Source organism: Morchella sextelata, assembly GCF_020137385.1.
Source record: "Morchella sextelata strain SCLS chromosome Unknown scls_3, whole genome shotgun sequence".
In the NCBI taxonomy this organism is placed as follows: domain Eukaryota; kingdom Fungi; phylum Ascomycota; class Pezizomycetes; order Pezizales; family Morchellaceae; genus Morchella; species Morchella sextelata.
The window spans coordinates 2676728-2694744 of NW_025408618.1; the positions used below are offsets into that span (position 1 = coordinate 2676728).

The 18017-nt window shown below is 46.1% G+C and overlaps 6 protein-coding genes across 6 annotated transcripts; 3 read left to right on the forward strand and 3 right to left on the reverse strand.

The window, feature by feature from the left end:
• Positions 1-93: 93 nt before the first annotated feature.
• H6S33_009513 (uncharacterized protein) lies at positions 94-2218 on the reverse strand (the record flags this gene model as incomplete). Its single annotated transcript, XM_044840916.1, has 3 exons — positions 94-637; positions 696-2070; positions 2140-2218. 3 exons carry the CDS (start codon positions 2216-2218, stop codon positions 94-96), a joined length of 1998 nt encoding a protein of 665 aa, XP_044698328.1.
• Positions 2219-3639: 1421 nt separating this feature from the next.
• H6S33_009514 (uncharacterized protein) lies at positions 3640-4305 on the forward strand (the record flags this gene model as incomplete). The annotated part of the gene is made up of 3 exons (XM_044840917.1): positions 3640-3713; positions 3916-4163; positions 4232-4305. The coding sequence occupies 3 exons, from the start codon at positions 3640-3642 to the stop codon at positions 4303-4305; spliced, it is 396 nt and encodes a 131-aa protein (XP_044698329.1).
• A 2853-nt stretch (positions 4306-7158) lies between these two features.
• On the forward strand, positions 7159-9082 carry H6S33_009515 (uncharacterized protein; the record flags this gene model as incomplete). Its single annotated transcript, XM_044840918.1, has 3 exons — positions 7159-7283; positions 7394-7554; positions 7629-9082. The coding sequence occupies 3 exons, from the start codon at positions 7159-7161 to the stop codon at positions 9080-9082; spliced, it is 1740 nt and encodes a 579-aa protein (XP_044698330.1).
• A 1524-nt stretch (positions 9083-10606) lies between these two features.
• Positions 10607-12439, forward strand: H6S33_009516 (uncharacterized protein; the record flags this gene model as incomplete). Its single annotated transcript, XM_044840920.1, has 8 exons — positions 10607-11045; positions 11133-11203; positions 11294-11404; positions 11476-11492; positions 11584-11933; positions 11994-12210; positions 12272-12317; positions 12368-12439. 8 exons carry the CDS (start codon positions 10607-10609, stop codon positions 12437-12439), a joined length of 1323 nt encoding a protein of 440 aa, XP_044698331.1.
• Positions 12440-13236: 797 nt separating this feature from the next.
• Positions 13237-14047, reverse strand: H6S33_009517 (uncharacterized protein; the record flags this gene model as incomplete). Its single annotated transcript, XM_044840921.1, has 2 exons — positions 13237-13579; positions 13644-14047. 2 exons carry the CDS (start codon positions 14045-14047, stop codon positions 13237-13239), a joined length of 747 nt encoding a protein of 248 aa, XP_044698332.1.
• Positions 14048-16167: 2120 nt separating this feature from the next.
• H6S33_009518 (uncharacterized protein) lies at positions 16168-17459 on the reverse strand (the record flags this gene model as incomplete). The annotated part of the gene is made up of 5 exons (XM_044840922.1): positions 16168-16238; positions 16291-16459; positions 16519-16695; positions 16762-16851; positions 16905-17459. 5 exons carry the CDS (start codon positions 17457-17459, stop codon positions 16168-16170), a joined length of 1062 nt encoding a protein of 353 aa, XP_044698333.1.
• Between the last annotated feature and the right edge of the window lie 558 nt (positions 17460-18017).

The window sequence follows — 18017 nt, forward strand, 5'->3', positions numbered from 1 at the left end:
TAGAGAATAAAGCAAGCAACACCCCCCCCCCCCCCCCCCCAAAATTACGTAGATGATTAGATGCATAATAATGATAGCTTTTAGAAAAGGCACTTAACCATTCTGCCTCTTCTTCCTCGCATATCCCACAAGACTCTCGATGACCGTTTCAAAAGTTTCCTTGTCGCCAATTGCACTCTCGCGCTTCCTGAGCCAATATGTAAGCACCTCGCCTGCAATCTGCGTGACTTTCTCCAATTCCTTCACATGCTCCTGAAGCTCTTCCACTGTCAATCCACTCAATGCTACGTCGCTCGTACTACATAATATCCTGGCACTCGGAACGTCAAGAGATTCAGGTCCAATCCCTCCGTTCTTGTTTTTATCATCCGCCGCAGCCTTCCTTGCACGTGAAGAAGGGCGTGATGATCTTGACTGTGAGCTCGAACGAGACCTGTGACCGTCGTCACCCGAGGAGCGACGGAGAGTATTGATGGATGGGAGGACAAGCTTTTTCTGTTTAGTTTCTGCAGGGAGAATTTCATCAAGGTCGACAGGCACACCGAGTGAAACGAGGAAGAGACGACGGATACGAGAGATTTTCCAGTTAGGGGGTTGTAAAGGTGGTGGAGCGACAAGTTGATTCCAAAGTGACAAACTGTGACACAAATTAGTATGTGTGCTCATATAAGGTCATGTAAGATAATAAGCTTTACCTTCTTTCCGTGAGGAAACAGCTATCCTCTACTGCCGCGAGCTTGGTTTTCTTGCCTGTCGGGAACATGATCTCCAATGACTCGGAAAGAGCTTTGATAATTGCTTCCGCTCCGCCGAGCTCTTTGTGGTCGAGTACTGGAACAGAAATCACCGGCTTTACTGGTGCAGGGGGTTGTGGGGTGGGCTGCGGAGTTTCTATAGGTACCGGTTTAAAATCGGCTGTAGTTTCGCCAAATCCCTCAAAATCGTCAAACTCCTCCCCCTCTACCACTTCGCCGAAATCGTCGAAATCGTCATCCCCAAAATCGTCATCTGCTTCTTCATTCTCCCGGAAATCCCCAAAGTCTGCAGAAGGAGTCGCTGGTGATGGAGGGACAGACTTTCGACTCTTACGTGACGCCGCGGACGATTTTCGCCGCCGCAGGGCAGTATGTTCCTCAAAGCCCGTAGAAAATGTAGGGGAGAGTGCAGATGTATTAGGAATGTCATTCTCAGCTGCATCGAGGTCGACTGTAAGTGAGGCTTTGGATACTGGCATCTCCAAAAAGCCACCACTCACAACAACAGTGCTTTCATCGCCAGCCATAGCTCCTTCTCTTTTCCCCATGGAATCCATATTCCCGAAACTCGGGCTTGCACTTCGTGCTCGTGTGTACACTGGGTTCGATAGTGCCTCATCAACTTTATTCACACTTGGGCTCACACTTCTTGCCCTTCCATGTAAAGGGGCCACAACTGGCGTCCCGCCATCCTGGACCATCTTCTCGATCTTCTCACGTTGAGTCTGTACTCTTCTTGTGATCCGATCTTCCTCTTCATTCCATCGTACAATAATATCCGGTTGAGCATCCGCTGCCCGTTTCTCGTATGCTTCTGTACCAGGGACCTCCCCATGATATGGCTTATCCTCCTCGATTCTTTGTACGATCATCGTAGGTATCGGACTAGGAGACCGGTCTACATCGGGTTGTAGATCGGCTAATCTCTCCTTCAGCGTTTCTGTCACTGTTACTTTCCCGTCACTGGAAGTGTTGTCGGTTCTTTCTAAAACAGTGACTGGAACACCTGATCTTGGCGTTTCGGGAGTTGATTCCACGTTATTGTCATCATCGGCATCGCAGTCACTTCCACCGAATGCTCCGGGTATGGTAATGCTCATTGATCTACGCTTCTTGGGGGTCTCGGCCCCGTCAGGCACTCTTGTGTCGTCGTCCGAGAGATCTTCGAAAGGTTCTGTCCCAAGAGCTTCATCTAACTTGGACATATCTGTGGGCGGTATGGGCATCGTGGGAGATGGTGTGGTGTCTGAGTCGCTCATTTCTGACTCGCGACCCTCTTGCGCGTCTGAGAAGTGGTCGTCGTTGGAAGAATTGTCTGCGAAGGACTCGGTCTTAGAAGAGGCAAGTTGGAGATGGGGCTCAAGTAGACCAGAGGGATACTTACAGCCGCTTGGAAGATCAGCTGGAGATTGGAAAGAGTCGCGGAAGAGTGTTGGGGCGGGTGATGGTGGAGGTTCGGCCATTGTATGGTGGTGTTGGCTTAACTACTGTAATAACCAGGTGATGAGCTTGTCTGTGGGGGAAGATGGGTTATTATTTAGAACCCGGGGTGGAGGGGACAGATGGCAGATGCTGCACAGTATTGTCGCTGGATTCGCCGCGTATGTATGAGGTGCTGACAGGGATTATTTTGCCCTATGAATGACAACTTTTCAGATGAGAGGCCTCAGCGCCCTTGACGGATCCAGATAATTGTGCGCCGCAGCAGCCGGGGGGGTGGAGAGTTCTGTGTATCTATTTTTTTTAATGGCTCATCTGTTGGATTCGATACACATCTGAATCCCTCTTCGCTCTGTAACCCTATGTCCTCCCGGGATGAGTTGGTAGGTACACAAGCCAGCGCGGATTTACGAGCACAGGTATCTAAGAAGGATTGCCGAGCGAGCGGGTAGGCCCTTGTTTCTACTATCAGCAACCCTGAAAACCACCTATGCTAGGATCGAGATCGAGATGTGGACAAAGACAATTACCGATGGGACGGACGTACCTACTTTTGTTTTTTCTGTCTCCTTTTCCATGAACGGTCAAAACGGCAAATATTATGTATCATCACATCTCGTATCTATGAGAACCCAGTCCTAAAGAGAAAATCCTAATACTACTGCGCATAAAGGAATGATTGGATCGAGTAACTTCACCCCTCGTCTTTTTTTTTTTTTTGAGTACTTACCTCTTTACCTTCCTATCACATGGATTGACGGAGTAAAGGAGCTGAATGGTGATTCAGTAACTCCACCGTCGAACACCTCTACACAAATTTGATTCAGATGGATGGAGTGAAAACTGTCGCCCCACGTCGATCATCGAACCAACAGAAATCCCCAAGCGGTGGATGAAGGTGGAACCAAAAGCCCTTCGGACCCAAATCCCCAAAAGAGATTATTATACCCAGGACTGCCTGTTATGCCCCGCAAAAGCAAACAAGACCAAAAAACCCATATGAAATATATTCACACGATAATAATAGAGAACCTGAAAAGGCGGAAGACTTCGCAAAGTTTAAGACCATATCATCATGATCAACATCTAGAACGAGTCACATACATATAGGACCTCACCGTACTGTATTCGATTCTAAAACGTTTTTCGAGCTGTCCTAACCGCAACGTTAGGGGCCTGATTTTCAAGTAGGAACGGATCAGGGTCAGGTTTTCTTAGGGTAGAAACCTAGCATGCCGGGTAACCTCAAATAAGAGACAGCAGTCACTAGCTCACACAAATTATGCACCCCGGGCACACAGGCAACTTGTCCAGCTAGGCGAATTGGTTTGTGAATACCACCAAATTTCTGCACCCGACGACGACCACGACAATATCCCTCGACGCCCTTCCCGACAACCAAGCCGGTTTCAACGAAGTTCAGTAAATTTTCGAAAAATTCAACATGGCCGACCCTGTCACTTTGAGGACCCGCAAGTTCCTGAGCAACGCCCTTCTGGGAAGGAAACAGATGGTGGTGTATGTTATCCCACTTGCTACCTTTGTTTGCGTGCCGGGAAAGTGTTATCGGTAAAGAGCTGGAAGAAGAGAAATGAGAGATTGGAACGGTCATTGGGTGGATATGAAAGCTGGAAATTGGCTTGGACCGGGATATTGAAGGATTTTTTTAGACATCGCGAAATATTGAGATTGAAACTGACTTGGCCACTTAACTCAATAGTGATGTTCTCCACCCCAACCGACCCAATGTCTCCAAGGATGAGCTTCGCTCTAAGCTTGCTGAGCTCTACAAGGCCGACAAGAGCCAGGTCTCCGTCTTCGGGTTCCGCACCCAGTTCGGTGGCGGAAAGTCCACCGGCTTCGCTTTGATCTACGAATCCCACGACGCTCTGAAGAAATTCGAGCCCCACTACCGCCTCGTCCGTTACGGTGACGCCACCAAGATCGAGAAGGCGTCTCGTCAACAACGTATGTTCCTTTTATTTCCATGTTGTATGTGTGGTGGGGGGCTGACCTATGGCGTTTTCAAAACACAGGCAAGCAGCGCAAGAACAAGGCCAAGGAGGTACGGGGAACCCACGGAAAGAAGGTCAGCAAGGACAAGAAATAAACGGTCTGGGACGCAAATTAAAAATAAACTACAATTCAAAAGCTGGGTTTGGTTCTCGGGTGTGGTGGGAAGGTTGCGTGATTGGGGTTCTTCTTCTGTTCAACTATGGAAAATAGATAATTGGGTACTCGTTTTCCACCTGGTTGGGTCGCCCAAATCAATCTCGCCTTCTCGTCATCAACCTAAATATACCAAAAAAATGGGGGAGTTCGTTTCGTCAAATCTTTGCCAGCTTTGGTTTTTTACTGTCTGTATAAAAATGCATTTTTGCGGGTTTTCCATTGACTTCGTAACACGGGTTTGCCTATAGATAGCTAAATTTGATGATTCTGTTGCGCCACAGCCTCTTTACAAGGAAAATTTAGATCCCAGAGTACAATCTTTACGCGCCATGGCCTGCCTGTCATTCTAGCTACCTAGAGCACAGCTTCACATGCTAAAATACATTTGGTGACCGTGAACACCACCTGTGATTACATTGAATTATTATTGCAATATTGGGTCACACTATATCACTCGGGAAATCCCCCTTCTTCGAGTACACGTAGCCCAGGCATCCACCTAGCTCACACCCAGCGCATCAAATACGCAATACCTTCTAACGCATTATTCTCAAGATAACCCACCGGTACAACATAAAGATCAGGGTTAGCCTATCATTGTGGTCCAAGCTAATTTTCTACAGCCAGCTGAGCTCTTGAGCAACTGAGACAAATGAATCTGTTTCTCGGCTAATCATTCAACGGACGCTTCATGTGCCGAGAAGCTGGTACATAGGAGGAACGGCTTGACTTATTAGCCTAGGTCGTTAATTGGTCCGGGTGACTGATTCTGAGTAATGGAAGGCCCTGCTACTTGGGTTGTTAGTAACTACATATGTGACCCAGTGTTTCCATGTGTCCCTGGAACAAGATTTACTCCTCGGACCCCCATTCTATGGGATCGATCGTTGTCGCCATATTAACTTTAGGTTGATCTATCGAGATCAGGGCTTCAAATTATCGAGTCCATCTATTTGATAATACCAATTATATATTGTTAATACTAGATTCCATTAGATTCCCGTGTAGAAGAGTACTCTGGGCTCGATATAGAAGGCCATCAATGAGTCTGAGCGAACATAGATCTGGAGATACCACTACATGTATTCGCATTCCCATGAGGCGGTTTAGGGTTTCGGGAGCCCCGTGAAAGAAAAGAAGCTGCCGGAACGGATGGATAGGACTCGCATTTAGATGTCATGTAACATCTCAGGCAGTATAGATGAACCACATCACCGGTTATAATGCCTTAGAATCTCACGAGACTAGGGGTGAACTGTCTACGTCTCTGACTCGGCAATAGCGGATCCTTCAAAAGGTCATCAATGGATCCGAGTGAACCCTCTACCAGTAGAGATGGAATATCACAGAGATGGTGGTAGGATCGTGGTTGAGGTGGTGAGTCCCAATGAGGCCAACAGGGGCCCAAGAGCGGTCCCATGTCTACTTTCTTCCAGATTTCTTAATATCGGACATTGGGCAGCAGATGGAACATTCGTTTATCTCGCGGCGTCTTTACCGATGAGGTCAGAGCACACCCAGTTCAGGCTTCCCAGCCTATGGAAAGAAAAGAAAACAAAAGCAAATGCAAAGACGATAGGAGAAAAGTCTCAACGTCACACATGGAGTACCCCATGCTGGTAATTTCAAACCAAACATGTCAACTGGACGGATGACAGCTCCGGTCTTACCGTATAACCGCACAGATCCAAACACCTCGGTTGGTGATTCAGGTTTGTACGCCATCCATATTGTCGTTATTGTCAAGTCGTGAACGTTTCCACATTAGAGAATTCACGGTACCTCCATATTTAGTCCATCCATGGTTCATCTGATATGTCTGTGCTGATTTATCTTCTGAAGCGGTCTTGCCGAACCTTTACCCTATCTTGGGAGAGTCTCCGAATGGTTTTTTTCAAACTCTGATCCAGGACCTTCGACCAACCAATTCTGGCAAGCAGACTCGGTCATGTTGCATCACTCGAATTGATACATGTATGTATCTAGGATAGGTATTAACTTAAGTAAACTCCAGTGGGATACGTAAATATTTAATGTGCACTACGCGCATGCATTCCTAGTCCTTGAAAAGGATAAAACTCCTTTCTTCAGACCTTGATGTGTGGTCACTGTAAAGGATGTAGGTTCTTTCTCACAATTAACGTAAATCAGCCTAGGAGAAATACCCCGGAGTACCATCTTATAAAATTTTAAGGCTTAAGGGCCGGGACGAACCCAACGTATGGGAATCTATAGGTAGGTGTTGTTGTTAGGGTAGTTACCAGGGATGAGACATAGAATCCTTAGTTTCCTCCTCCGTATTGTCATCCCGGTGCATTCGGTGCATTGTAAATCAAGTCAACCATGGTAATCGGCTCCGTCCTGGTGCCTCTCACGGCTGATGGTTCATATGGGGCCTGGGGAAATGAACTATAATGTTTTGTTTTGTTTCCGTGGAATTGGGATTCTAGGTCCCGACGGGAGCTGGCAGATCTGCATGTTTACTCGGTGAGTATGAATATTCCCCATAGGCGTTCAGTCGACAGCGATAGTCCCTGGGATCCAACTCTCCGTCTCTAGGATTAGGAAAAGACAGACTGCTGTGCCCTGCCAAGATCGACGCACAACAGCCCCACAAACAAAGCTATTGTTAGGGGCTCAACAACAACCCAGGAAAAAAGTTCTTCTGCAAAAAAAAGTGCGCCCGTCCACACCTGCAAAGTCCCTTCCTCAACCTCTTCCAACCAACTTCAATCACAACGCTCAAACCTCGTGTTAATCAATCAACCCCCCCACGAGGACAGACGAGACAATGGCGTTCTTAATTCTTACCGAAACCAGTGCTGGTTATGCTCTTTTCAAGGCTAAAGACAAGAAATTGTTGAAGAAGAATGACCTTGCCGGTGAGATGAGCACACCTGAGGGCGCTGCTGGACTGTATGTTTCTCTCTTGCTGTTTGGCTTTATGATATGGGAGTGTATACTCTCAATGCATAGGAGGACCAATTAAGGCGAAAATAATAGCTAACATCTCAATTCATGTAAAGATTGAAGTTGAAGCAATTCGCAAAGTTCGACAGTGCTGCTACTGCGCTAGAAGAAGTCACTGCAATTGTAGAGAACAAGGTTTCGCCTATGCTCTCAAATCTTTTGGAATCGGTCAAAGATGAGAAGAAGGCTTCACTCGTTGTCGCTGACCCTAAATTGGGTATGTTTTACCATCCACCCCACCTTTGGTTTCGTTTCGATCTGTAGTTTTGCCAGTATCCTAATATGTTGCAGGAATTGCCATCAACAAGCTCCCTGGTCTCTCATTCACCATAATATCTGATTCCAGCACCCATGACCTGTACCGAGCGATCCGCGAGCACCTCACCGCACTCATTCCCGGTCTCACACCCTCAGATATCTCCACCATGTCACTGGGTCTCTCCCACTCCCTGTCACGCCACAAGCTCAAGTTCAGCCCTGATAAGGTCGACACCATGATCGTTCAGGCGATCGCCCTTCTCGATGATCTCGATAAAGAGCTCAACATCTACGCTATGCGTGTCAAGGAATGGTACGGATGGCATTTCCCCGAAATGGGCAAAATCATCAACGACAACTTGGCATACGCCAAAGTAATCAAGACCATGGGCATGAGATCCTCGGCTTCCACAACCGATCTCTCGGAGATCCTCCCCGAGGAGATTGAGACCGCCCTCAAGGCTGCCGCCGAGGTTTCTATGGGCACTGAGATCACCAATGAGGATTTGAACAACATCACCCTTCTTGCTGAGCAGGTCATCTCATTCACCGAGTACAGACAGCAATTGTCATCCTATTTGTCAGCCCGTATGTCAGCTATTGCACCCAATTTGACTGTTCTTGTCGGAGAACTTGTCGGGGCTCGTCTCATTGCCCACGCTGGTTCTCTGATGAACCTTGCAAAATCACCTGCCTCAACTGTCCAGATTCTTGGTGCCGAGAAGGCGCTCTTCAGAGCGTTGAAAACTAAGCACGATACCCCTAAGTATGGTTTGATCTACCACGCTTCCCTCATTGGTCAATCAACCGGAAAGAACAAGGGCAAGATCGCCCGTATGCTCGCAACTAAGACCACTCTTGGTCTGAGAGTTGACGCTCTCACCGAGGACAAGGATGAGTCTGCTGCCCTCGGTCTTGCCATGCGCGCCCAGGTTGAGAACCGTGTCCGCAAACTTGAGGGCAAGCCACTTGTTCCTCGAGGTGCGAATGCCAATGCTACTCCTGTTGGTGGCGCTAGGCAACCCGGCAAGTGGGAGATCAAGGAGGCTAAGAAGTACAACCCTGACGCTGATGCCGTTATGGAGGATGCACCATCTGCCGCACAGGCTGTCGCCGAGGCTACTGTCAAGACCATCAAAGACGATGTTGAGATGGACACTGACTCCGAGGACTCCGAGGATGAGGCCGAAACAAAGAAGAAAAGCAAGAAGGACAAGAAAGGAAAGAAGAGGGAGGAGACGATCGTTGCCGTTCTTCCTTCGGCACCTACCCCTGCTGCCGAGTCATCGGAGGACGAGGAGACGGACGAGGAGGCAAAGAAGAAGGCTGAGAAGAAGGCAAAGAAGGAGGCAAAGAAGGAAAAGAAAGATAAGAAAGAAGACAAGTCTAGTAAGAAGAGACGGAAAGAGGCTGAGACCGACGGCGAAGTCGACAAGAAGAAGAGTAAGAAGGACAAAGACGGGAAGAAGAAGAGCAAGTCGGAATAAATATAGCAAAGCAGCATAGACGAGCAGGCGAGTGGAAGGAGTTAAAATTTCTTAGGTGGTGCTGGATGGCTTGCTCTTGTAGTATACTCTCGAACTGTGTCTTGGTTTTTTGTTTTTTTCCCCCTCTCTTCTTCATGTGGTTTGTCTCTTATTTCTTGATGTACTTTTTCTCTTTGCATTATTATGTAGTCTTTTTACTTCTTCCTTTCTTTATATTGATTTTCTTTTGGTTTGTATGTGCTTTGCCGGGCCAACAAAAAGTATTGTGTAGAATCCAAAATTAACCACACGGAAATTCGTGAAATACTCATTTCCACACCCATTATCATTACTTCATGAATTAGCTTTGGAAATCAATGGATGGAACAGTTTAGGAAGCTTCTGTATATTGACACTTTACTATGGAGCAATATATACATGTGACTAAAGTTAAACCGATGGAATCTAAAGATTCGAACTTTACATGTAGTAGCTTGAGGCCATAAGTTGGAATGTGCTGTGAATGATCCTTAGGTTATTTCCTTGGCTCTCGCTCTAGCTAAGGAAACGAGACTTACTATCCAATCAGAAGCCTTTCCCATGCGTGTCCTTGCGTAATATTTGTAATATTTGCCCTCAAACACAGCGCTAAAATATACCCTATCTCAAGGTTAAATAATTGTCTCCTGCCATCCCTACTTGAGATTTAGAGATCTCGTGATTACCTTATGATTGTTTAGAAAGCGGCCTCGGGAGGTGGGAAACGTTATTGTCATCCTGTGTCTGCGCCGGGAACTTATTGATGGTTATACGACTGTTCCTGCATTGTCGTTGAGTTGATGCCAAGGTGTCAAGTTGGAGCGAGTGACAAAACATGCTTCTGGCATTCTCCCAAGACTTGAAGTCTCACCAAACTCCCCCAGGTGCACACACACATCATATCTACAGTGGGAATCGGGCCACAACTGAGTTAATGGCAAACTTTGGCCAATGACAAATGACCAACCAGGGTAAATGATACAAGATCGATCATGCTACATGTCTCACCCGGTCAGGGTCATGCTATCTCACCCGCACAGAATATCTCATCTGTGCATTTCTGTTTTCTTTACCTCATGCAAAACGGCTATGTAGACACCTTCCTTATTTGGTATATTTTATTCTTTGTCGACTGTGATTTATTTTCTTTGTCCTGCATTGTGCTTGCAAATAGACTACATGTAGTGAGGCCCTTCTAGTTTTGATTGAATAATAAATGTTGAACTAGCTTGGTTCGCTACATGTATTAATCTAGAAAGGACCATACACAAATATCATCGAGATATCGAAACGAGATCAATCTTCCCCCTCCCCACAGAAGAGCATTCGTTCCAGCGAGTGATCTTCCATGTCAGACTGTTGAGGCTTTTGTGGCTTTCCCGGAAACCAAAGAACCCTGCAGATCCGGTGACGGGACGGCGGCTGCCGATCAAAGAAACCAAACCAAAGTTCCCACCCCCCCCATCTGAACACAAGCTTTACAACTAACCATGCCTTGAACCTGAAATGTCCACTCCCTCCACTCTAATTAGCATTACCACTGCCAACAGCTCCCGCCCCGTAAGGCGCAGCTCCAATGACTCAATTCTCTCTTCGGCTCTATCGTCGGATCACTCATCGGACGATTTAGTTGTCACCCCCGAAGCTCCCGCACCTAGTCGTTCACCAGTGCCGCCGCTACAGCCAGTTCCACGTACACCTAACCGGACGGTCCGGTTTGCTCTAGACGAGACTCCTGGCGATGATCAGGAGGAAGAGACGGGAGATCGCTGGACGGCAGAGGAGGATTATCTCCATAGTGACGATGAGGACGAAGGATTGCTAGGTCGCAGGCCAACTTCGCAGTTTGAGTTCGGAGAGCTTCTGGAGAATGCGCGTCCAAAGAGCGGTATGAAGATGGCGTTCATGAATATGGCCAATAGTATCATTGGTGCGGGTATCATTGGTAGGCCAGCTTACATCTATTGACACCCGCGCGCGCGCAATACTAGGGATTTAGGACGCGCGTACTAACAAATACTCCGGGATATAGGACAGCCATATGCATTTCGACAAGCTGGGCTTGGAATGGGTATATTCTTGTTGGTGGGATTGACGATAACGGTAGGTACACTATGACGCCTACGCTAGAACTCCTGCATTGCATTGGTTTCTCCGCACAGGCGATAGGGCTGCAGCTGACGATATGCATAGGTCGATTGGACCATCAACTTAATAGTAATAAACTCCAAACTCAGTGGGACAAAGTCGTTTCAAGCTACCGTCAGTGCTTGTTTTGGAAGACCTGGATTGATCGCGATTTCTGTAAGTTTTTAGTTTCCCAGTAATAATTGTAGTGGTATAAGCAATAAGCACAAGCTAATTCTCTCCTTTAGGTTGCACAATGGGCGTTGTAAGTAATTGCATCTATTGCAAAATATGTTCCCACCCAAAATTCGGGCTTACTGCCTAAATTCAAGTCGAACCTCTAATAATCCTTTTAGCGCCTTCGGAGGCATGATAGCCTTCTGTATAATAGTCGGCGACACAATTCCACACGTTATATATGCGCTCTTCCCATCTGCGGATTCCAATGCTATACTCAGCATATTCACGAATCGAAGAGCATGTATTGTAATCTTCATACTTACAATATCCTACCCATTGAGCTGGTACCGTGATATTGCAAAGCTTGCGAAAGCGTCTACTCTAGCGCTCATATCAATGCTCATCATTGTCCTCACAGTGATAACACAAGGCTTCACCGTGCCCGAAGATATGAAAGGCAAGCTTGGAAAAGACATGCTTCTAATCAATGATGGAGTATTCCAAGCCATTGGTGTCATCTCGTTCGGTTCGTTCTCCACCCTTCCTCTAAGTTAAATGAGCCATAGCTAATAGACGGTCTACCCAGCATTTGTATGCCACCATAACTCACTCCTGATCTATGGCTCCCTCAAAACACCTACTCTGGACCGCTTTGCGCAAGTAACTCACTACTCCACGGGAATCTCCATGATTGCCTGTCTTCTTATGGCCGTCTGTGGCTTCCTCACATTCGGTGACAAAACCGAAGGCAATGTCCTCAACAACTTCCCTTCCAACAACGTCATGGTTAACATTGCGCGCTTGTCTGTCTCTCTCACCCATATGAAGGTTTATATAGGGCCTGTACTAACAATCAAACTATAGCTGTTTTGGCCTCAATATGCTAACCACGCTCCCGCTGGAAGCCTTTGTATGTCGAGAAGTAGTCGAAACCTATTTTTTCCCCGACGCTCCCTTTAGTATGAAGCGTCATCTCATCTTCGGGACCTCGCACGTTGTCTCTGCAATGGTACTGTCGCTTCTTACATGTGATCTGGGTGTTGTGTTTGAGTTGATTGGTGCCACGAGCGCATGTGCACTAGCGTATATACTGCCACCGCTGTGCTATATGAAGCTCGCAACGAGGAGCTGGAAGACGTACGTTGCTGGTGCAACAGTTGTCTTTGGGGTCTGTGTTATGGCAATATCTGTCGTGCAGAGCTTTTTGAAGATTTTAAGGGGGGGAGCGGAGGGGGGAACGTGTTAAGATTGGCTTTTATAACCTAGGGGATAGAGGGAATCATGAGTGGAGCTGGATAGGGCTAGTACACACTAGATTTTAACCTTTATTGTAATTGTAGACCTTTTCTTAAACTTTATATCTCAATGATCATTGACAATCGTATCCGGCCCGCGAAATCAGAGGTAGAGCAGTGGAGGGTTGGGCGAGATGAATGGTGAGGCGTGGCGATTTCAACTACATAGGAAATCGATGCCAAGTGTTTAGTAGGGATCTCTCCCGCCAACCTCTCCGTCTCAACCCTCCACCGCCCGACTCATATAGTAAATCACCCACAATAACCTAGAAATGTTTGTAAACTACCTCGTTATGGGGCGGTATGCTTACAGAAAGAGACCCGCAAACATGGGGCGCTTACCAGGAACCCGTCAAGTATAGATATATATAGTGGATGCACCTTCTGACGAGTTTTTATAGGCAGTCTATCATACTGCATGTGGGCTACTAAATTTGTAGGGCACAGTATTTTAAATATTATAACACAAATGTTATCACTGGTGACTTCGATCGTTCTAAATGTACAACAAGTGAATTACTAGTCGCTAATTAATTACCTCACCCTGGTATCCAAAGCCAACCTCTCTGCAACCTCCAAATCACACATCCCCTTCATAAGTTCTTTGAATCCCTTCAGCTCATTCGCTCCAACATTGAGATTCTCTACGTCTTGGTTACTCTGAACTCGTACACTCGCCTTCAAAATCCATGATTTAGCCGGGTCGAGCGGTGTCAGAGATGACACCGGGAATGGGTTTCCTAGCATCTCATCTGCCGACGGCGTGACTGTATTGTCTGGGGCCGGAGGGTTTGGCGGAATTAATATCTGTGTCAACTTAATAATGACGTTATTGTGTACCAGCCGCTCTGACTTCGTGAAATACGCTGCCTGGAATCTATAATCCAGTTCTATCAATATCTTGATTGAAGCACACCCCGCCTACAGGTACCTAAACTCACATATATCCCAAACTCTCCATAAAAGCGACAGCATCGCCCTCACTGATGTCTGAGCTCAACACACTCCTACTGGTCACCGGCTTCCGTGTCGGCTCCGGTATATCCTCCAGCGTCATCGTCCACTTCTGTTTCCGCACATCATAGCTCTTCCCCTCTGCCTCCTGTGTCTCGTCGATCCTGGAAACAAGGTGCACGTAGTATAGCTCTGTACCACCACCGGGACCAAGTTGTTTGGGCCGTTTGGGCTTGAAGACGAGAGTGTGGTGCAGTGAAGTGTCGGGAAGCATGCCAGTGATGCCAGAGATAATGCGGAGAATCTGAGGCTGTCGTGATGAAGTGATGTGAGAGTAAAGGGAGAGCTCCTGGTGGGAATTTTGAAATTGGGGCTGTTGGGGGCGCGCCATGATTTGGAGGTCTTGGGGGTTGGTTTTCTTCAGTAATCGTGAATATAGGAATATGAATGTTGGACGTTTGGTGTTGGGAGTGAGGCTTAAAATCGCTTAAGTTATTATGGAGCCACTAAACGGGGAGGGCGTACACGCTAAAAACTTTAAACCAACCTCAACTAAAGTGTCAGTCCAATCAGCGTCATCTATATAGCGGCAATGATATTTATGGATTTAAATTGGCAGAGCCCATATTTACGACCTCCGCTTCTGATCTTTCATCAAAGATAGAGCACCAATACATGCGAACGTATCCACTGTGTCTAGTACAATAACTGGCCGATTCATGGATTCCAAATTTGCGGAATTCGTATTTATATTTACGGCCAGCTTCGTTCCTCTATCATTTAATGGCCATATGGTATAATGGATTCATTTATACGTTTGGCGATCTGCTTGTAACGTGATTACATCTGTAAAGTCTAGTACACTCCGCATGTTTCAACCATCAATTCCATACTTGAATCCACTGCACCTTAAAATAATCACTTGGGCCTTATATCGGCTGTATATCGCCAAAGTGGAACCTAGTATACGTATAAATTCATCTCAGCACTCTCTGTCGTTTCTCCACATAAGTAAAGCCCACTTGCTCTTAAAGGTGTCTTCGAAAGATATCGATTGAATAATGCAAGTTTTTTATAATTACTATCCCCGCGAAAAGTAGTGGTAGAGACCCTAAGCGAAAGTAGAAAGATTTATCATGCGGAAGCCAACTTGGGTGAAAATACTTATGGTCCAGGATTAAGTAGACACCAGTATAATTGCGCGTCCCAAAGCCCTACTATGTATTAATAGCGATCTACTAGGACTCCGCTTATGCTTCCGCCGTAGGGAGATAATATATATAACATACATGTATGAAATGAATTAACCAAAAAAAAAAAAAAAAAAAACATACATGTATGAATATTATCGAGTGATTTCTGATATTACACAATATTTGGTGGTCATTATACAGAAACGTCATCCATGGTCATTGATCGGATTAATCACTTTTTCTCCGCCGTAGTGTAATTAACTGTGTAGACCAGTACTACACTAACTAAATGTATTTATTAGCGGATAGGCAGTCACCAAACAATTTGCATTCTCCTCAGGTCGGAGCTATCCCCACGGGTAGTGATCGAAATCTGTTTTCTGTTTTACTAAAGAACACCCACTCAAACCATTTATTTCATTTTTATTTTTAGCTAGTGCATATGCATCTTATGCATCTGACGACTAGCAGATCCCATTACCCCCCGCCGCGACCCTTACTCATGCAATGTACCTACACAGAAGATAAGAGTTTTAGTATATAGGTAAAGAAAAAGGGATACTGCACATCCATCCTTAATTTAGACTAGAGGTTTATCGTGTAAATGGGCCTACCCTTCCCTTATATACCCCGCCTACTGCGTATGAGTCTCGATGCAGATAAACATATTTTCCGCGATAACCAACTGCTAAATTTCAGACCAATAGGTACGGAGATTCTTGAGGTACAAGGATCTAGTTGGGAGGGTTTACAAAAAACTGGATTCAGAAAGAACAATGGCCGCAATGATGGAATTATATTAATCACAACGGTGGATGTGATGGCTAATATATACATATAGTTAATTTGACGACATTCAAGGAATCGATAGGTAAAATTGAGAAATATAAGAGCGATTATTATTGAGTGGGATAAATTTCATATTGGTGATAGATAATATATCAGTGCTATACATAAATATTTAGCTCGGCTTTTATTATATCGCCATAGCTGACCTCGTACCCAGAAGCCGTACTCAGTTTCCCTGCTCAGCGTGTTCCCCAACGACCGAGACTTGGGATCCTCTACCACGTAAAAACTGGCCGCCAAACCTGCAGCCAAGGAATATTTGTGAAGTCTCGCTCAACGGGGAACTCGCTGAGCAGGTAAGCGGAGTAACTAATAAAAATTTGAACAAAGGAAATATATTTGGGTCGTTTAGCAGATTATACGCCTTGAAATAAAATCAACCGTCACAAAAACGGAAAAAATATGAAAGAAGTGGCTAGAATATATCCCCAAGCGATAAATCGCTCGTTTAGATGAAAAGAGAAGAAAACTACCAATAGCCCCTTCTCCTATATCCATGCCCTCCGTAGGCTCCAAAGCCCGGAGCATACGTTGATGTGTCTGTTTTAAGTCGTGAGCAGGGCGTCCCCCGAAGAATATAGTCCATACATACCACGCTCAAGACTCATACCCAATTGCTCAGCTACATTCACGTAACCCTCCTCTCCAATCTTTCCGTTCACGAGAGCAGACTTCACGTTTTCACTTTGCCAGGGTTGACGGCACATAACACAGGTTACTAGACCGGGGCCTTTTGTGGCGGCCCATTGCCGGAAACACGCCTGTAACCAGGTAAGCCACAAGAACCGCACATAATCTCAAATCGGGAAAGTTTACGCACTTCGTGAATATTGGTTCCGCATTGAGACTTGCAGTATACGGTGCTCTCTTCGTTATCAAATTCGGAATAGCAGATAGGGCAGTCGTCATCTTCAAGTGGCTTTCTGTTGCTAGGGCCACTATTCGATAAATCACTTGCAGGAGCGGCAGGAGCTTTAAGAAAAATTTGTTCGAGCTCCTATATACATGGTAAGAATACTTCTCGACTGTACTCTTCTAAAATTGGGAAGAATGCGGTTCTTACAGTCGAGAGAAGGGCTGGCTGATAAACGAGCTCATCGCGAGCTTTTAGAACCTTCATCATAACATAGAGTATATGCTTACAAAGCCCGTTCTACTCAAATCAGCACAATAGGTTATGATCACATTACAGACTGGAACCCTCACCTGAATACCATCTGGACAACTACAAGTCGATTTGCGTTTAATATGGACTTGATAGACATTCCCTGTACTCCCAGCAATTTGGAAGATCTCCTCAGGAGGGGACACTTCCATATTCCTATGTCTGTCCAACACAACCATCCGTTGAGTAAGACATCTATGTATCCTATCTCTCAGCTGATGGGTTGGCTGTGAACGCCACCTCCCGAGTCTCTTCTCTTCTTCTGCTGCAGGTGTGTTTTTTGCCTTTTTTATGCTCGGTGCCTTCGCAGAGCTTGGTCCTGCAACCTCCTTTCCTTTCCCCACACCTCTCGGCTTTGTTGATGTGGGCTTGAACCCGATTATCTCAATGTCTGCTCTAGGCTCGTACCCAGCTTGCTGCTGGTAGGGGATGGGTACGAGACTATTGTCGGTATCTGCTAGGTCAATCTTTCGTTTGCGACCTGCTCTTTTCGGCGCTGGAGCTGGAGCTGCATACACAGGCTGCGGTTCCAGGTTGGGGGAGTCTTCAGTGAGATCGATTACACACAGCGGAGGATTGCTTTTCCTAGGGGCCATTGTGCGGGTTCTCGGTAAATATATTTAATATATATGTTTGGTGGTACAAAAAATTGGTAGGGATGGATGAAATAATAAGAATTGATGTTGCGGGCAGTCGCGTGTTTAAACTACCTCTATGTATGATGTATGTGGAGTAGTGGTGACGTTCCGCAGACTAGCCTGTGGAGTACATAATCTTAGCTCTGATAGCTATACCTTGGCATGCAGCTGTCTGCAGGGACAACCACATGTAGGTACATGTAAAGTACATAGTAGGTAGAGCAGGTACTACCAGCCCTAACTACAGTACTGTAACCCGTAATTATAATCAATCTCTACATGTACTTTTGTGAGTACAATAATCTATCTATAAAACTACGAGTATCAAACATCAATTCGACTCAATATATCTTGTCCATCCTCATCATCACTCCTGGCTTCCTCCGCCTCTACATCTTCGAATGTCAAACAAGCTCCATACGATATCAGTAATTCCTCTCCCTCCTCAATGTCACGTAACGTTGAGTAGACGACTACTTCCGCGCCTAGATTACGCTTCCATCCCACATTTTGGCG